General features: G+C 48.9%; 1 protein-coding gene across 1 annotated transcript; it reads right to left on the bottom strand.

Annotated features, from left to right (window-relative positions):
* Positions 1–14,152: 14,152 nt before the first annotated feature.
* LOC127305701 (uncharacterized) lies at positions 14,153–18,081 on the bottom strand. Its single transcript, XM_051336215.2, has 4 exons — positions 17,537–18,081; positions 14,607–15,936; positions 14,406–14,489; positions 14,153–14,316 (listed from the first exon to the last, which is right to left on the bottom strand). The coding sequence occupies exons 1-4, from the start codon at positions 17,987–17,989 to the stop codon at positions 14,267–14,269; spliced, it is 1,917 nt and encodes a 638-aa protein (XP_051192175.1). The 5' UTR covers positions 17,990–18,081; the 3' UTR covers positions 14,153–14,266.
* Between the last annotated feature and the right edge of the window lie 1,443 nt (positions 18,082–19,524).

The raw sequence follows: 19,524 nt of genomic DNA, 5'->3' as shown, positions 1-19,524 counted from the left end.
CTATAAATTATCTGGCAATTTTAGGCTATGCGGAATAGTAAGTGCGCCTAATGCAAACTAGAGTCAACCTAGATAATGATACAAGGTACTTCAACCTTGAATGCTATCACAAATATAAACAACACAAGTAAAAAAGATCGGTTAGAAATAACCAAAGCACGCGGAGAAGAAAATGTATTCCTATGTTCTCTCGCTTGGGAGGAAGGTACGTTACATTGGAGAGGTGTGGGATCCCACGAAACATTTTCCAATGCCACAAAGGCTCACCTTCTTTTTCGGAGTCTATCTCACGAAGGAATAGCTAGCTCACTCATGGTAGACTTTAAGGCAGTCTCTAAACACTCGAAACTTCTTCTTGAAGCAAATCCACAACCCGGATGCTTTCGAGTGAATCTAGCCGCACAGGGTTTCCCACAAACCTAAGAGCAACAAATTTGCTCGATAAACTCAAGGGGAAATGATATTTGGTTTGGTTTCTACTAATGGAATTTTGCTTTGGTTCAATAGAATGGGAAATCCTCAACAAATGGTGTTTCAACAATGGTGTAAGAGAGAGGACACAAGGATATGATATAAATGGTTGACTAACCCTATGCAGATGGAAAAAGGGGTATATATAGTCCAAAGGTAAAACCAACCGTTTGAAAAAATTCCTGTGATCCAAATCGGAGGCGCAAATTTGTACGCCGGATTCTGCGTCGGTTCGGTAGCCTAGACCGGTCCAAAACCAGCGCGCCGGTTTCAATCCATAGAGTATGAACTGTTTCGGCGTACGCAGTAGAGAATAGGGTAGTAGTGACGTGTTTTCACCACGTCACAAACATGACTTTAGCACTGATAATAGTTATTTGGTGCATTAGAAGTAAACCCCATGTGTTATGTTTGGTGTCTTGCCCAACCTACATGCAACCAAAACCATGTTTAATTATGGAGTGTGGGCTAGACATGTCACTAGTAGAGTCCACAGGCCGCAAATAATTATCGCGCCATTAACTTTGAATTTTATTTGAAAAATGTAATATATATACATATATTAAGGAAATTTGAACAGGCATTATAATCGTTTGGATGAAATTTGAACTAAATTAAATCTAAACTAACCTAAATGGAAGAGCCCCACCCCTCTAGGTGTTTTTTCACCTGCTTGTCCCGGCATCGCCATTGATGTGTTCGCCGTCCTCATCGGTGAGGTCAACGACGGTTGCCTTGCCGTTCTCTGGGGCTTTCTCACTGCCCTCGCCGCATTCCTGTTCCTCCTGGCCAGCTCAGCTGCTTAGCGTGCGTGGTGGGCAGCCTCCACCATGGCGAGGTATGCCTCTACCCTCGCGAAGGTTTCTGCAGCTCGCTGGGCGAGCATATCCTCCCGGCCTGCCGCTCAGCAGCCATGATCCCTGATAGCCGCCGCTCGTGCCGCAAACTCACGGGAGATATCGGCGGCTCGGGCAATGAGCGCATCATTCGTCACATCAACGTCGATGCCGTGCTACCACTGCTGATGTGCCATCTCCAAGGAGACGAGGAGAGCGGTATGGTCTGGACTCATTACCAGCACCGTCGGTTTGAAAAAATTTAAAACTCTATGCTGAGGGTTTTTCCGTCGGCATAGCAAAAAAAGTTTTTTTTCGAATTCTTTTTTGAAAAAAGAAATTTGAATTTTTTTAAATTAGTATCCCGAGGGTTTTGCCGTCGGCGTAGCGTGCTACGCCAAGGGCCGGGCTACGCCGACGGCAATAGTGGCTCCGCCTAGGGAGGTTGTCGCCGAGGAGCTATGCCGAGGGCTTCCCTCGGCGTAGGCTACGCCGACGGCCAAAACAGGCTACACAAAGGGTTCCCGGCCATCGGCATATCAGCCCATTCCTGTAGTGAGCCCTGCGCCCCTTGCCCACTCACTGGTAGAAAAAAGGGCTTCGGTCGCGGTTCGCAACTGCCATTGGTCGCGGTTGCGCAACCGCGACCAATTAAGCGCGACTAAAGGCCCCCCCCTTTAGTCGCGGTTCCTTACGAACCGCGACTAAAGGCCCATCCACGTGGGCGGCAGGCGAGTGCCAGGGCGGAGGACCTTTAGTCGCGGTTCTGCTGGCCAACCGCGACTAAAGGCCTCCGCAGGGTTTAGGGTTTAGCCCCCCTCCCCCTAAATCTGGTTTCTTTTTAATTTGTATTGTTTTATTTCTTTTGGGTTTTAATTTTGAAGGAGTTTCACATATTCTACGGTACTACATACATGCATATGAATGTACAATTTCAAACAAATTTGAAATTAGAACCAAAAAGAATTCAAGAGGAATATACAATATATATTCAACATCGGATGACCATATACAATTTTGAACAAGTTTCCATACATAATTTAGGGCATATGAAATTCTACGTCCTCTACATAGTGTTCTCCTCTAGGATCGATGACTTCCCTCGCGAACCATCCAGCTAGTTCCTCTTGAAGTGGTCGGAAGCGAGCTTCTGGACTAAGCGTCTTCCGGAGGTTATTCCTCTTGATGTTGTTCTCGGGACAAATGCCGCTCAGCGCTGTATCGCCGGATCCACACCCAAAGATAGTATCCACATAGATTGGTCCCCGGTGGCTGAATATCCCCAGTCGCAGACACTGCCTTTTTAAATTGTAGCTCTTTTTTGAATTCACCGACCTTTTGATCTACGAACCGTCTCCAAACCCTACGAGCCAAAGAAAATTAAATGAACAAGAGACTTATTAATTAGTTGCTTGATATTAGGAAATGATGAACGAAATAGGCCGATCGATATAGAGCGCAAATGAATGAAAATAATTACTTTTGCATCATTTTTCTCATGTCGGCCCAAAGCGCCGGATCCATATTCAGAGAGTCGTGGACGAGAACTGTGGAGGTGTGAAATTGAATTACTAGCAGAATCCAGTGGAACCTGCGGACACGATACATGCACAGTCATGCATAACTCATCGATTAGCCACATACCATGCATGTAGTAAACAAAAGAGAATGTGCTCAAGACAGAAACACTCACCCAAAATGGTAAGGAAATAGAATATCACTTTTGAGTTCCTGTTTTCTAAGAAACCGCCACAGGTCTTCCTCCATGTCGGCGGGGTGGTGTTCTAACACATATGAATTAACGATTTGTGGGTCAATGAACCCAACATCATGGATGCTCCTTATTCGCATTTCCCGCTTCTTCATTCTGCATAATAGCGTACACAACAAGATAGTTAGGACAATATATATATATATATATATATATATATATATATATAGTGCAGACAATGAACGAGATGGGGTAGAAATTAATAAATCACTTACAGAACGTAGCAACTGATGATAGATTTGTCGAGCTCGCGCAGATTGAACAGCTGGAACAATTCACTCCGATGAATTGTTATATAGTAATGTTTGAAGTGATGCTCATATCTAACTTCCGCATAAATATAGTCTTTGGCGTTTTTAAGTTTTATGTAACCCTTGTACCAATTTAGCAGACCTTTCATTTATCGAGGTAGATCCTCTTCCTGCGCAGGCTCGACGAGAGGGCCATTCTCCACATATGTAAATACTACGTCTTTCATTGGCGCCTCATCAAGGCCTAACAGTGCACGAAGAGTGATACCTAAGTTGGCCGCTTGTTCTCTAGCACTCGTTACAGTCAATCCCTGTGCTGCCGCAGCTGCTATGATATCGGGGGCATCCGGACCGGCGGCTTTCATTATGAGCGGGGCGATCGATTGTTTACTTTGTTCTCCGAGCTGGGCAACTTGTTCCCCCCCTTTTTTACTTTCTAATTCTTTCTCGGCCTCCTCCTGCTTCTCCGCCAACTCTTGGTTCCTCTTGAACGCGAGTGCTTGCCTACGAAGTTCACGTGCATAGTCGTCAGGCAGATTCTTCGCGGCTTGGGACGGTGTGTTCAAAAATGACTTAGCCCAGCTCTTTTCCTTCTCAGAAAATACTTGCTTGGGCTCGGGCTCTCTTTTCTTCTTGCAGTCCGCCTTCCATTTCTCATAATCAGCAGCCGCGTGTGCGTCGACTTCCTCGGCACTACGTTCCCAAGGCCTTGTGGGGAGAGGCTTCAGTGATGGCTCTGGTATCTTTGTGGTTGTAGGTACATAAGGGTCCGGGTTAATAACCCAGGACTGCTTCTACTTCTTCGCCGGAGGTCGATTGGGGGGCGACGTCTGATCACCCGTCGGACGAGGACTGGGGGGGCGGCGTCTGCTTACCCGCCGGAGGTGAATTGGGGGGCGGCGTCGGCTGACGTGAAGGAGGTGTAGGTGAACCACCACCACCACCGCCGCCGCCACTGCCACCACCACCGGAGGGGGGTGGACTTGTTTTCCTTGGCGCCTCGCCTGGAAACTTGATAAACTTCTTTTTCCATAGAATGAACTGGCGCTTGACACCTCCAAGTCTTCTCTCCCCTTCGGGTGTAGCAATGTCAATCTCCAGTTCCTCAACCCTGGGACTATTTCCTCCACCGTGACACGAGCATAGCCATCTGGAATGGGGTTGTTGTGGTGGAGTGCTCCAGGCTCACATGGTAAAGCACTGCCAATGGCTACCTTCGTGGACATGTTCCCAATTGGATAATGCAGATGACATTCTTTCATCTCATTTACATCGTCCACGGGGTAGCGAGGAGGCTCCGGTGCAGTAATTTTGACCGCCGTTGCATTATCAGTAGCCGGCGGGTTCTCCGTGGAAGCCACGCTGCTTCTCATCCGCGGCTAGCTTCCGAGATCCGCTGGATGATCTTCATGCGCCCCAGCTGCCGATCTTTCTTGTACTAGTATACTCACGGTTTTCTTCATCGTATCGAATTCCGATACCAACCGCGCCATAACATCTGCATCCCGGTCCATCTTTCTCTTACGGCTTCTGTAACCGTACGGGTCATCTTTCTGGGAGAACCCTATTTTCCACGAAATGTTCCCCATGCCTCGTACACGTCCTCCGTGTTCAGGTTTCCCGAGGGCTTTTGTCAGCGCGTCGTTCTCTCTGTTGACTTGATCTTCCCCAGTTGAGCATCCCTCATTGCGTCAATAAGGGCTTGGGTGGGTTTAAACGTTTTGTCACGGTGAACACACTCCCCTGTCTCCGGGTCCCCCATGCCCGTACCACCAGCTTTTGGCCCTTGGGTCCCATCCCTCCGTACCTGGACGGATTCCTCGCGTCCTCAGCTCGTTCTCCATCTTCTCCCACCTAGGCTCCCAAAGGCGATACCCTCCTGGCCCCATAATATGATTGTACTCCTTCTTAGCCGCATTTTCCTTATTTTTTTCGATATTTCAATGAACTGCTCCGATTTCTTCTGCTTCACAAAGTCTGGCCAATCATGTTTCAGTTTCTCATATTGTCCTTTGAAAACCGGAGTCTTGTTCTGGTTGACATAGTCACGGGCTAGATTTTGCTTGAATTTCCGGAATGTTTCGGCCATCTTATGAAGAGCGAACTCTTTGACTAGCCTCCTCCTCTTCTTATTTTCCTCAATCTTGATACCCTCCTCATCGAACTTGTGGTATTCCGGAGGTAGGATGAAATGTGCCAGAAGCTTTTTCAAGCAATCTTTTTTTGTTCTCTTGTCGACAAAAGTGAAACCAAGACGTGCCTTCTTTGGCTCATTCCACTCCTGGAGGGTGATCGAGACGTTCTCTCTAACAACGGCTCCGCATTGGTTGATAAACTTGGTGGCGTGCTTGCGGGGCTCCAGCGGCTCACGTTGCACTGTCGACAACCTCGATGGTATATGTTTCTCCTTGTTTCAGCGTCTTGGTTGCGCCACGCTTTGACGACGTACTCGATTGTTTCGACGATCCGACCGAGGGCTAAAATAAGAAAGGGAGTCGCGCGCGTTAGTACACATATATTTATTCAAATCAGTAAGTTTGTATCACCAGAGGCTCAACATATATATATACCTCGGCGCCGGAGCTGGTTCCTACTTGCAATTGAAGATCGTCGTTTATCGACGTTTCTTCCCCATCATCTTGCTGACGGCCTTCATCTTGACCGTCAAGATTCAGATAAGAAGAAATATCCTCGAGGTCTTCTTCATCTTGTTCGGTCGGCACATAAATAATATCGCCTTTTATGATGCCAAATAAATGTTCTTCAGCTTCTTGATCATAGTTGTCCATAATCGGGTCAGCTCTATCGTCCGCCATATGTCAGTCCTGAAAACATGTAGTAAAAACTAATTAATTGTGTATATGCCAATATTATCACATCTCTTCTACATATAAAGAGAGAGGGCGACGAGGGAGGCGAGAGGGGGGACATGTGTATTAGATGTGTATATGCGGACGATCGACCTCGCAGTGACCGCGTGACCGAGAGACCGGTGGCGGTGGCGAAAGGGCGGAGGCGGTGCCGACGACACATAACCCTCGCCAAATTTTGAGTTCTTTTAAAAGTGAAAAAATACAAATAATATGTTAAGTTATTTTAAGTTCTTTTAAAAGTGAAAAAATACAAAAGTGAAAATATAGTTCATTTTTTTGAGTTCTTTTAAAATTGAAAAAATACAAAAGGGAAAATTTAGTTCATTTTTTTGACAAACTTTTGCTAAGTTATTTCTTGTTAATTTAAAATTTTGTTATATATGTTAAAGTTTTGTGAAACCGGCAATTTTGTTATAAGTTGCTGTTTTTTGAAGTACAATTTTTTTGTTAAGTTAATTAAAGTTTTTGTGAAGTTAATTACAAAGTTTTAAGTTTTTTTGTTATAAGTTACAAAGTTTTAAGTTTTTTGTTATAAGTTACAAAGTTTTAAGTTTTTTTGTGAAGTATAGTTAAAATTAAAAATAACAAACAAAACATAAAAAAAAAGAAAAAAATTAAAGTTTTTTCGGCCGGCGGCCCTCTCGATTCTTCCTCTCCCCCTCTCTCTGTGCGCTGCCTGGGCGGCGCAGGCTACAGCGGCGGGCGGCGCGCTGGCGGCGCGCGTTGTTATGGGCGGCGGCGCTGATAAATCGTCGCGTCATCGTTCAGTATGGCGCGATCGTCGACGACATGGCCGGGAGGGGTACGGGCTGGTGGCGGAGGCGGCGGAGGCGGAGATGACGACGGCGAGGCGGCGCGGCGAGAAGCGAGGCGACGCGGCGAGAGGCGCAGCGCGGCGTCTTCCGGCGCGTTGGGCGCAACGAAGGCGTCGGCGGCGTCAATGAGCGCGGCGTCGAGGCGTCGGCTCGGTTTCGAGAGGAGGAAGAAGAACTGAAAACGCGCCAGGGCCGCGCGCGAAATATATAGTCAGGGGTTTTTAGTCGCGGTTGGTGTGGCCAACCGCGACTAAAGGGGTACCTTTGGTCGCGGTTGGCCACACCAACCGCGACTAAAGGCCGTTCATTGAATTTCAGCGGTTCCCGCGGAAACAACCTTTAGTCGCGGTTGGCCAGGCCAACCGCGACCAAAGGTCTTTTTTCAAATTACTTTTCAATTTCTAAATGTTAAAAATATTAATAATATATCAAACAATTCAGGAAAATAAAACTAATTCATTTCTAAATGTTAAAAATACAAATAATATATGAAAAAATTCAGGAAAATAAAACTAATTTATTTCTAAATGTTAAAAATACAAAAAATATATCAAACAATTCAGGAAAATAAAACTAATTCATTTCTAAATGTTAAAAATACAAATAATATATCAAAAAATTCAGAAAAATAAAAATAATTCATTTCTAAATGTTAAAAATATAAATAATATATCAAACAATTCAGGAAAATAAAACTAATTCATTTCTAAATGTTAAAAATATAAATAATATATCAAACAATTCAGGAAAATAAAACTAATTTATTTCTAAATGTTAAAAATACAAATAATATATCAAACAATTCAGGAAAATAAAACTAATTCATTTCTAAATGTTAAAAATACAAATAATATATCAAAAAATTCAGGAAAATAAAACTAATTCATTTCTAAATGTTAAAAATACAAATAATATATCAAAAAATTCAGAAAAATAAAACTAATCGAGCAGTGCGTCCACCCACGCGTCCTTATCCTGCCGACAGCTTTAGTCACGGTTGCATCCTCCAGCCGGGACTAAAGCTTACCCAAATATCCTTATCCCACCCGCCACTTTCTTCCCGCCTCCTGTCTTTTTTCCGTGCGACGTGTAGCCACACCGCTTCCACGTGCTTCGCCCCGCCGACGCCGGCGTGCGACGTGTGTAGCCGTGGCTTACACGTGCCATGCCCCGCGTGCGCTATATAGAGCGACGAGTGCGGGCGCAACCACACGTCGCCACCGCCTCAGCTCATTCATCTCCGGGATGCCTCCACGTCGTCGAGGGGCGTCCGGTTTCCATGGCGTTCGAGTGCGTCCGAGCGGTAGGTTCACCGCTGAGATACGCGCCGGTGGCTTCCGCCTCACCCTCGGCACGTACAACACGCCGGAGCTGGCGGCGCGCGCTTACGACGCGGCGGCGTGGCGCTTTCGGCGGCCAGGGCGCGACATGAACTTCCTGGATGTTGAATCGCTAGAGGAGGCGGAGTTCCTCGCGCCACCGCCGTGCCTCGTCGACGACGAGGACCGTCGCCGGCACCGCCAGTTGCAGCGCAGGATCGCCATCGCCGAGCGCGATGAGCAGTTGATGCGCCAGTGGAGGGCGCAGTTCCCCAACGATGTCGACAACACCGGCGCGTTCTTTGCTAACCTTAGGGCACAACGCAGGACCAACAGGCGTCACCGTCGGGCCGTCGCCGCCTTCGAGCTCGAGAACCCGAATACAACTTGGACCGAAAACGACCCTCGGTGGGATGACATTTGGACGGAGACAACCTCCGACGACGAGTAGAGACTAGACTAGTAATTTATCTATTTTATTGTAATTTCAATAAAGTCATTGCCGGTTCTATTAGTTTAAATTTAGTTTATAAAGTCGTTGTCGGTTGTTTTTGTTCAATAAAGTGGTTGACACGAAATTTATTACGATTGAACTAAAATTAAAGTACAGAGCTGAACTGAAAATTAAGATACATGGCCAGATTCGAAGGAGGCGGCTCTGTCTTTCTGGCGCCGGCCCCCTCTTCCCGCCTCTGTATTTCCGTCGGCCCCTCTTCCCGCCTCTGTCTTTCAGCCGGCCCCCTCTTCCCGCCTCTGTCTTTCCGCCGACCCCCTCTTCCCGCCTCTTTCTTCCCGCCACTTTCTTCCCACCTCCTGTCTTCCCGCTCCCATTTTTCCCGCCACTTTCTTCCCGCCTCCTGTCTTCCCGCCTCTTTATTCCCGCCACTTTCTTCCCGCCTCCTGTCTTCCCGCTCCCATTTTTCCCGCCATTTCTCACTACATATATGTAGCCCGGCTTGGCCAGCATTATCACATCTCTACAATCTCTCATCACTCTCTCATGGCTTCCACCGCACCCACTCTAACCTACCAGCAGGTGGAGGAGCTTTGCGCCTCGAACTACCCTTGCCCACCGGGCTACCGCGTCCCCGCCGGCTGGAGCCTAAGCGCCGGCGGCGTGCCGGTCCCTCCCCTCCCTCAGGGTACTGTGCGTCGGGCGGCCATCACGAACCACTACTACCTCGACCTCACGCCGGAGCAGTGGATGAATCCCCGCTGGCATCCCGATAACCAGCATACTTGGGACGCCTTCTTCATCAATCGGCGTGAGAGGGCGCTCGCCAGGTATGAGGAGGACGGTCTACCTCCTGGGAACTTCCACGAGGCCGGCCGTCGGCTATGGTGGTACGGCCGAACTCTGCAGAGCGTCATGGACTACATCACGGCCGGCGATATCCCCCGCCTGCGCTGGCCTCAGTTCGAGCCACGAGCGCCGGCCGACGACAGCGACGACAGCAGCGACGACGACGGCGGCAACTTAGAGGGCGACGACTACCAGTACAACAGCGACGACTATGAAGACTACGAGTATGCATATTATACGCCTAGGCAGGAGTATAATAAATCACTCCAAATTTCATGTATCATCAGTGCTATCTCGAATCAATCGAATCATTCGAAAATGGACACCAGAACACATCACGGATAATATAATTCACATGATCCATTCAACAAAGTTTGGTACAATAAATTATTACACATCATTTCTTCCCGTGTGTCCCTGCTTGCTTACGATTGGGCCGTATCCATGGAGCATCCTCATCATTTAACTTAATGCTTGGGTCGGTGTTCACTTTGAAGGGCGGAATTTCACCAAACATATTATAATCTTCTGACATGTCTATCTTGTCCTCCACTCCCACGATGTTTCTTTTCCCTGAAAGAACAATGTGGCGCTTTGGATCATCGCATGATGTACTGATCGTTTTCTTATCTTTCCGTTTCCTCGGTTTGCTACTCATGTCCTTGACATAGAAAACCTGAGCGACATCTTTCGCTAGGACGAATGGTTCGTCAAGGTAACCAAGATTGTTGAAATCCACCATTGTCATTCTGTATTGCTGGTCCACCTTTACCCCACCTCCTGTTAGCTTGAACCATTTGCACCGGAACAAAGGGACCTTAAAGGAGGGTCCATAGTCAAGTTCCCATATCTCCTCTATGTGACCATAATATGTGACCTTTTGCCCATTCTCGGTTGCTGCATCAAAGCGGACACCACTGTTTTGGTTGGTGCTCTTTTTATCTTGGGCGATCGTGTAAAATGTATTCCCATTTATCTCGTACCCTTGGAAAGTCGTTATAGTCGAAGATGGTGTCTTGGCCAACATGTACAGCTGATCTACAACCTTATTGTCATGCATTAAATGTTTTCTCAACCAACTGCCGAAAGTCTCCATGTGGGCCTTCCTAATCCAGGATTCAGGCTTCCCCGGGTTGTCCGAGCGTAAAATATTCTTGTGTTTCTCAAAGTACGGAGCCACCAAGCTGGAATTGGTCAGAACTGTGTGGTGTGCTTCAGTCAGAGAATGGTCGTCCATACATATCGTTGATTTCCTTCCGATCGTGCCTTTTCCACTTAGTCTCCCCTCGTGCCGCGATTGAGGAAGACCAATCGGCTTAAGGTCAGGAACAAAGTCAACACAAAACTCAATTACCTCCTCATTTCCATAGCCCTTGGCGATGCTTCCTTCTGGCCTAGCACGGTTACGAACATATTTCTTTAATACTCCCATGAACCTCTCGAAGGGGAACATATTGTGTAGAAATACAGGACCGAGAATGGAAATCTCTTCGACTAGGTGAACCAGGAGGTGCGTCATAATGTTGAAGAAGGATGGCGGGAACACCAACTCGAAACTGACAAGACATTGGACCACATCGTTCTGTAACCGTGGTAGAACTTCTGGATTGATTACCTTCTGAGAGATTGCATTGAGGAATGCACATAGCTTTACAATGGGTACTCAAACATTTTCTGGCAGGAGCCCCCTCAAAGCAATCGGAAGAAATTGCGTCATAATCACGTGGCAGTCGTGAGACTTCAGGTTTTGGAACTTTTTCTCCGCCATGTTTATTATTCCCTTTATATTGGACGAGAATCCAGACGGGACCTTCATACTGCTCAGGCATTCAAAAAAGATGACCTTCTCTTCTTTGGTCAGAGCGTAGCTGGCACGACCTTGAAACCATTCCGGATGCCGGTTATCAGGATCTTTCAAACGTTGCTGGTCCTGCCGTGCTTCCTTTGTATCATTTGTCTTCCCATACACGCCCAAGAAGCTTAGGAGGTTCACGTAAATATTCTTCGTAACATGCATCACGTCGATTGCAGAGCGGACATCTAGGACTTTCCAATATTCTAGCTCCCAGAATATAGATTTCTTCTTCCACATGGGTGCGTGCCCGTCAGCTCCCTTCGGAACTGATTGTCCGCCAGGACCCTTTCCAAAGATGACTTTCAAATCCTTGACCATATCAAATACCTCAGCACCAGTGTGTTCCGCAGGCTTCGGCCGGTGATCTGCCTTGCCGTTGTAATGCTTGCCTCTCTTTCTTACTGGATGAATTTTCGGAAGAAATTGACGATGCCCAAGGTACACGTTCTTCTTACAATTTGGCAAATGTACACTGTCAGTCTCATGTAAGCAGTGCGTGAATGCATTGTATCCCTTATTTGATAGTCCCGAAAGGTTACTAAGAGCAGGCCAATCGTTGATGGTTACGAAAAGTAACGCTCGTAGGTCAAATTCCTCTTCTTTGTGCTCATCCCACACACGGACACCAGGTCTGCCCCACAACTGTAAAAGTTCATCAACTAATGGCCTTAGGTACACATCGATGTCGTTTCCGGGTTGCTTCGGACCTTGGATGAGCACTGGCATCATAATGAACTTCCGCTTCATGCACAACCAAGGAGGAAGGTTGTAGATGCATAGAGTCACGGGCCAGGTGCTATGGCTGGAGCTCTGCTCGCCAAAAGGATTCATGCCATCTGTACTTAGACCAAATCTTATGTTCCTTGCGTCAGCTGCAAAATCTTTAAACTCTCTGTCGATCTTTCTCCATTGCGTTCCATCTGCGGGGTGTCTCAACTCCCCGTCCGACTTACGGTCCTCTTTGTGCCATCGCAACAACTTGACATGCTCTTTGTTCCTGAACAGACGTTTCAACCGTGGTATTATAGGAGCATACCACATCACCTTGGCGGGAACCTTCTTCCTGGGTTTCTCGCCCTCAACATCGTCACCAGGGTCATCGCCTCTGATCTTATAACGCAATGCAGTGCATACCGGGCATTCATTCAAATTCTCGTATTCACCGCGGTAGAGGATGCAGTCGTTGATGCATGCATGTATCTTCAGAACCTCTAAACCTAGAGGGCAGACAACCTTCTTTGCTTCGTACGTACTGGAGGGCAACTCGTTATTCTTTGGAAACATATTCTTCAACATTTTTAGCAAGTTTTCAAATCCCGAGTCAGCTACACCTTCATGTGCCTTCCATCTCAGCAAATCCAGTGTGCAGCCCAGCTTTTTCAGACCATTATCGCATCCTGGGTACAACGACTTTTTGTGATCCTCTAACATGCGATCCAAATTCTCACTCTCCTTTTCAGTTTCGCAGCGTCTCCGTGCATCAGCAATGGTCCGACCAAGATCATCAGCGGGCTCATCACGTGCCTCTTCTTGATCACCTTCCCCTTCACCTTCCCCTTCACCTTCAGCATCCTCCATGAAAGTATCACCGAAATGATCAAGATAGTTTTCATCGATGAAATCATCCCCTTCTTCATCTTCTTCCATTATAACCCCTCTTTCTCCATGCTTGGTCCAACAATTATAGCTTGGCATGAAACCGTGCCGAAGCAGGTGCAGGTGAACTTCTCTTGAGGAAGAGTAACCCTTCTGATTCTTACAGTCAACACATGGACAGATAACAAAACCCTTCTGCTTGTTCGCATTAGCCACTACGAGGAAATCTTTCAAACCCGTAGTGAACTCGCCGGAGAGTCGGTTACCGTACATCCATTGCTGATTCATCTGCATTATTATAATATAAAATATATAATTAACCATCATGCATTTGTTAAACTAAATAGAAATTAAACAATGAACTACACACATGCATATTTTATCAATGACACATGAAAGGTTCAAGTTGCTAACCGCGATCGAGGAGGAAAAAATAAATGAGGAAGCTCGATCAAGTGTGGCTCCGACACTTCATATCATGTTGGTTTCGTGCTCTTGGGGCATTTCATCAAACACCTTGTGTGCATAAGAGGAGCCAAAAGCAAACCTACACCCCCTTGTGAAGTTTGTGAAGAGAAGTGGCACCAAATGGCTAAGTGTTGTGGGCAGGACGGTATATATAGGGGAGGGGCTTTAGTCGCGGTTGTCCTGGCCAACCGCGACTAAAGGCCTTTGGGCCAGGCCTGAGGACATTTAGTCGCGGTTGGCCGCGCGCTGGGCCCAGGCCTTTGGTCGCGGTTCGCCTCACGAACCGCGACTAAAGAGCCCATTGGTCGCGGTTCCTATAGTTTCGCGACTAATGGGGCTGGACCTCCTCGTCGTCAAAGTACTCTTCCTCGTCTAAGTCCTCCTCGCCGAGATCCAGCACGTGATAGGCATCCGGGGGCGGAGGCGGTGGAGACGGCGCAGCGGGGATGATCCTAGCCCCTGTGGTCTCGAAATACGTGAAGGTTCAAAAATTCTCCATCATAAGGAACCTACGCATACTAATACGCTAGCTGCGTCAATGAACAGTAGCTGGATATATAACATGTTCCACATGCTGAATCAACGCAAGATGCAGAAAACTCAAAGATTTCAGCCTTTCAGGCAGCAGCCCAGCCGCTACTCTAGTATTCTTTCAGAAATTCTTTTTTCTAAAATTTACAATGGAGTACTACAAACTGTTCGATCAGTTCATCCCCTGCCACAGTTGAACGACCGAAACGAGAAGAATGAGCGATGAGCTGCACGAACAAAATCAGAAAAAATGAGTGAATCGTAAAATAATGTGGATTCTTCCAAAACAGGCACACAACGGCATAAGTGTATTTACATTTTGGTGATTTCTCCATGGGAACGATCTCAGTCAGGTCAGACTTTGCAGGGGAAGCAGCTACAAGGCTTTGCAGAGAGCAAACTGTACAAAAACAAAAACTGTGTTAGCCTTGGATAGAAAACCACATGGAAATACTGTATTACGGTATGAATCTGTAATGAGGAAGATGAAAGTGAAGAATCGTGCCATGAAAATTACCCCGGGGAGAGGCGGCGAGGTCCGTGTCATCGGAGGCAGCTGCATCCGAGGAGTAGCCCACCACCCTGGGTTTGATCGAACCGTCGGCGGTCCGACACCGTCTTCCTGCGCTGCCGCAGTCAGCCGGCGAGGCCGGCACCGACGCCGGAGACGTGCACTCGATGACGGTAGCCCCATCTTTGCCCATGGTCTTCTTCCCGAAGCTCAGGAACCTCTTCTTGAACCCCATGCCTGTCCCTCTCGGCGACGTCGTCGCCCCCCTGCTCCGCGCGCTGGGCGGCGTCGACACCGTCTGGGCGCTCCTCCTACCGCCGACGCCCGGATCCTCGCGCTTCTTCCGCACAAGCGCGGCGTCGGCTTCGAGCAGCCTCTCGACGGACTGGGTCCGGGAGCTGCAGGAGGGAGAGCTGTTGCGCGCGGAGCCCCTGTCTGACCGGCCGGTGCCGGTGAAGGAGGACAAGTCATCGTAGCTTTCATCGGCGTTTGCCGTCGTGGCGGTGGCTGCGTCGGCCGCGCTGGTAGCCTGATCTGCAGCTGCATTGCCAACATTTTTGTCCTCGATCTGTGGATCAGCATCCGATCCAGCGCCCAGAATGTCAGAGCCCCTCGCGGCTTTACCTTCGACAACCTTCTTCTTGATGACGACGTAGCTTGGCTCGATTTCAGAGTCGCTGGTGATCTCTCCGTTGCCAAGCTTGGCATCGGCATCAAGAGACTGCACCACGGTCTCCTCGGCGTTGCGTTTGCCAGCCACGTCGACCAGAGCGTTCTTCAGTTCAGCTTCGCGGCCGTCTGCTGCCGCACCGTTGTCCACCACCTCTGATTCCGGCGAGGAGGCTCGCGCGGTCTCGATGCCAGTGTCACCGTTGTCACTCCCGACGAATCGTGTTGGGGAAGAAGCCTTTTGAGCCTCATCCTCATGGTGGGATGCCGCAGCGTGCTCGCTCGAACAGCTCGGCGGCACAACCGCCTCCATGCCGCCGGAGCTGCACCTCCGGTGCAAGCCGCCACGCGGCGGCTTCGGGCCGGCTTGCCTGACCGAGCCGTGTCCTTTCACCGACCCCCCTTTGCTTCCGGACAATGCCTTGCGCTTCGTCGCGGCGGCGCCGATCGGTGCGCCGTGCTTCTTGCTGGCACCCTCGGCGACGGAGCTAGCCGGTGGCAGCGGTTCTTGCGACAGCGCGCGCCGTAACCCGACGTCGGGGCGGCTGCTTTTGACCAGGTTAACCGACGAGAAGCTCTTCCTGGTGCGCGCGTGCTTCTTGCCGGAAACCCTTCCTGGGGCTGCTACGTCGGAGCTCCTCCTCTTCTCGCCGTCCTCCTCTGCTTCCTGCCGCACATGTTACGAATTAAGCCCTAGTAAAATTAATCTGCAGTGAGGACGTAATTAAGTATACACTGTACACTCTGGTACGGATGAAACGGTGACAAGACTTTGCGTATAGTGACCAAATTTGTAGAGTTTGAAGCATTTTTTCGGTTACAGCTCACTTCTGTAAAAAGAATCAGTTGCTACTTAACGTGTAATTGAAAAAAAATCAGTTACAACCCATTTGTTATAGAAATAAGTTCTTGCAACCGCAAATCACAACAAAAAATCTATTGGTTCTGAATGTAACTGAGTTAGCTAAGATCGAATCAGCAAACCCAATTTTTTTAATAAATATCAACAACGTGTTATATCACTCATACGGCATGAGACGAGGCTAACTAGTTTTATATTCAAATCTGAGATAGCTGTTTATTCACGATAGGCTAAGAGTTGACCTAACGACGTCGACAGCAGCATGTCTACAGTTACATGGCAAGCACGAATGTTGTGTTCTGTCCCGGCGAGGTCCTGAACTGTCGGCGGCCGACAAAAGATTGGACTCTTCTACATGCTCCTCCACTTCTGGAATGTATGTAAGCACATAGAAATTGTCCTTTTGCTACTATTTTACGATATACAAATAATATCTCACTGTGCATGACAAGATATACTAACTAGCTAGAACCCTGCGGCTTTGATCTGCCGACAAATTTCATCTGTACATGACGACATAAGTGTTGCTCTTGGCTAAATTGTAGTACTGGCTTCCATTCCATAATTCTTATCTTGCTTTTACTTTAGGGTATGACTGATTCCAGCCGACTGAGAACTGTACTCAGTGATGATGCCATTGAATTTTACTAGTAACCATGTTAATCTCACCATTAGTATGACTGATGAAGCAAATCTAGTCGTTCGAATTTTTTTTCTAGTTGCAACCTCATTTAATTCGAAAAATTCAGTTGCAATTCAACGTATAAAGTACACGAATCACGATACAAATCCGATGGTGTTGAATCCGACTGAGAATTAAGATAACTTATTCATGAACTAAGACATATTTTTTTGAGTTCACGAACTAAGACTTACGGAAGAAGGAAGCAGCGCGCTAGCACGGCCGGGCAAGAGAACGGGAAGGGGTCACGTCGGTCACCGATCAAGCCGTTGCGACATCAAAGCTTTGGCCAGAAGCCGATCAACTACTTTCCATCTTATGGTCGCATCTCGATGGCCGGAGGGGAAAGGATCAACGTCATGCATAAACACAAGAAACAAAGCTGCATGCATCATGGTTCGTGCATGCATTGATTCCATCCACTAATTCAGATGGAATGCATCGATCGAGTGGTACTCCTACCAGTCTAGCTACTGTGGAAGCTGTACGGATCAAGTCGTGGAAGCACGTCTAATACGTGCAGAACGGCAACATTATCCAACAGTACGTTTCGGCCCCTCTTTCCCAAGAAGACGACGAAAATCAAGGTAAAGAAGGACGTGTGTACCTTTGAAGAGGTCTAAAAATGAACAGCGTGTACGTGTCCTGACAGCAACCGCACAAAGTAAACAGCCACGGAGAAAGTCATCGGCGACCAGATGGATCGGTAACGGAATTACCTACCTCTCCGGCGCCGGTGCAACCGTCGTCGTCGTCGTCCTCGGCCGGCAAGCAGGCCGCCGGGCCGCCGCCCCGGAGCTGCGCCCAGAGCGCCATGACCTCGGCCTCCTTGCGCTCCATGCGCGCGCGCCACACCGAGCGCAGCCGCTCGTCCCTCCGCCGCGTGTACGCCTCGTACATCCGGCCCCGCACGCCGCCTCCGCCGTCGCCGTCTCCCGCCGCCTCCTCGTCCTCCTCGCCGCTGCTCCCGCCACCTCCGTTGACAAGGTGCAGAGCATCGGCGTCATCATCGGCGACGGCAACGACGTCGTCGTCGTCGTCGACGCAGCTGCTCGTCCTCTCGGGGTACCGCTGCTTGTACCCGGCGAATTGCCGCTCCAGCTCCGCCGCCATCGCCCAAAGGTCCACGGCGCCCTCCGCGCCGTCGCCCTCACGCGGCGCCATGGTCATGGTCATGGTCGCCCGCCGCCGGAGACGCACGGGACGTCGTGGAGCCGATCGAGGCTGGGGCGCGCGCGCGCTCTGGGGCTTGGGCCGGATTCTGTCTGACTCCCTCGAAGCCGATCGAAGGGGAATTAAGGGGAGACGGGCGCGCGTCGTGGGCGCATGCACTAGCTAGCTAGACCGGTCGGTCGGTCACGCGCGTGGGTTCGATCGATCGTTTCGCGCGTCGGGCATGCGGGTGAGGTCAGGTGATCAGGCGCCCGGCGGTCGGCATCCAAAGTTGGGTCACGTCGTGATGTGTAATAGCTAGCTTCTGGGCGTACGTATCCTATCCGACTGACGACTTGCACCATCATATCGCCGGTCCAAGCAGGAGCAGCGAGCCCGTCCAAGCACGGCGGACGCACCGAAGACTTCCACACCATGATCCATCCGACGGTCCAACCACGGTGTACGTACGCAACCAAGCATGCGTGCATGTAATTACAATTTTGGTACCTCTCCTCATATTAATTGTCGTTGTTATGGATATAAATAAATCTTAACACATTTTTAGTTTAGACACATTCATATTAGTAGGAACTGGAGGGTTTTCTCTAAGAAAATTTAAGTTGATAACTAGCCACTCACCCCTCCCACAACGTTTGTTCTGTTTTCAGGGCATGAGGCCCTGGTTGCATGTTCTTCACCCGTTGTTGCGTTTATAACTGTCGAGTGGTAGCTTCGGGTTTTTTGACGTATAATCTTGTCAGTTCAACAAAATTTAAATAAACGATGTATGCACCTCTTTGATATAGTTTATGAGTGTGTACCATTGAGCACGAGGAGGACATGTCACAATAGAGCATATGCGCCGCCATGTCACAATAGAGCATATCCGCCGCCTTCACCTCATCATCCATGCCATATGTGTGCCACGGTAGAACATATGTGCGGCGGAGCTAGCATACAACAATTGGGTTCAGCTGATATATGATATTTCTAATTAGTGGAAGAGTAAAGAACAACACCAAGAGATGAACCCAATGAACTTTAGCACTAGCTTCGCCCCTGGCACCGCCTATCTATGTGGCCTTGACAAAGGCCCCATTTGCCCCCTTCACTTACTAGGGGAACTGGGTAGCATTTGCGGCGATGACTGGTGCTGGGTGGGAAAGAGTAGCGGTGGGGCGGGAGAAGTAAAATGGGAGGAGGAAAAGAAATGTCAAAGATGGTTCATATGTGTCCATGACGACGGTGATCCGCCTACCGGTACCCTACTTGCCGCTTGCGTCCATCCCATTCTCAGCGTGGGGTTGGGGATGGCCAGGAGACGTTGGACACGCATTGGGCCGCGCCGGACATAAACATAATTTGGGACGCGCGGGTAGATAAGAATTTCTGGCCGGCACGCCTAATACCCTTTTGGGGCGTCGCCCTTGGGACGCTGCTGGAATGATCTCGGTGCTAGTGGGTGTTGCCGGAGCCAACCGGACCGGAGACGAACAGTTTTGGACCCCGAACCAGACTTGGTACGTGACCTACGTGCATGCTCTCCGCATGCACCG

The sequence above is a fragment of the Lolium perenne genome, chromosome 6, assembly GCF_019359855.2.
Source record: "Lolium perenne isolate Kyuss_39 chromosome 6, Kyuss_2.0, whole genome shotgun sequence".
NCBI lineage: Eukaryota > Viridiplantae > Streptophyta > Magnoliopsida > Poales > Poaceae > Lolium > Lolium perenne.
Note: the sequence above shows the minus strand (reverse complement) of the source record. Positions and strands in the feature narration are given on the sequence as shown.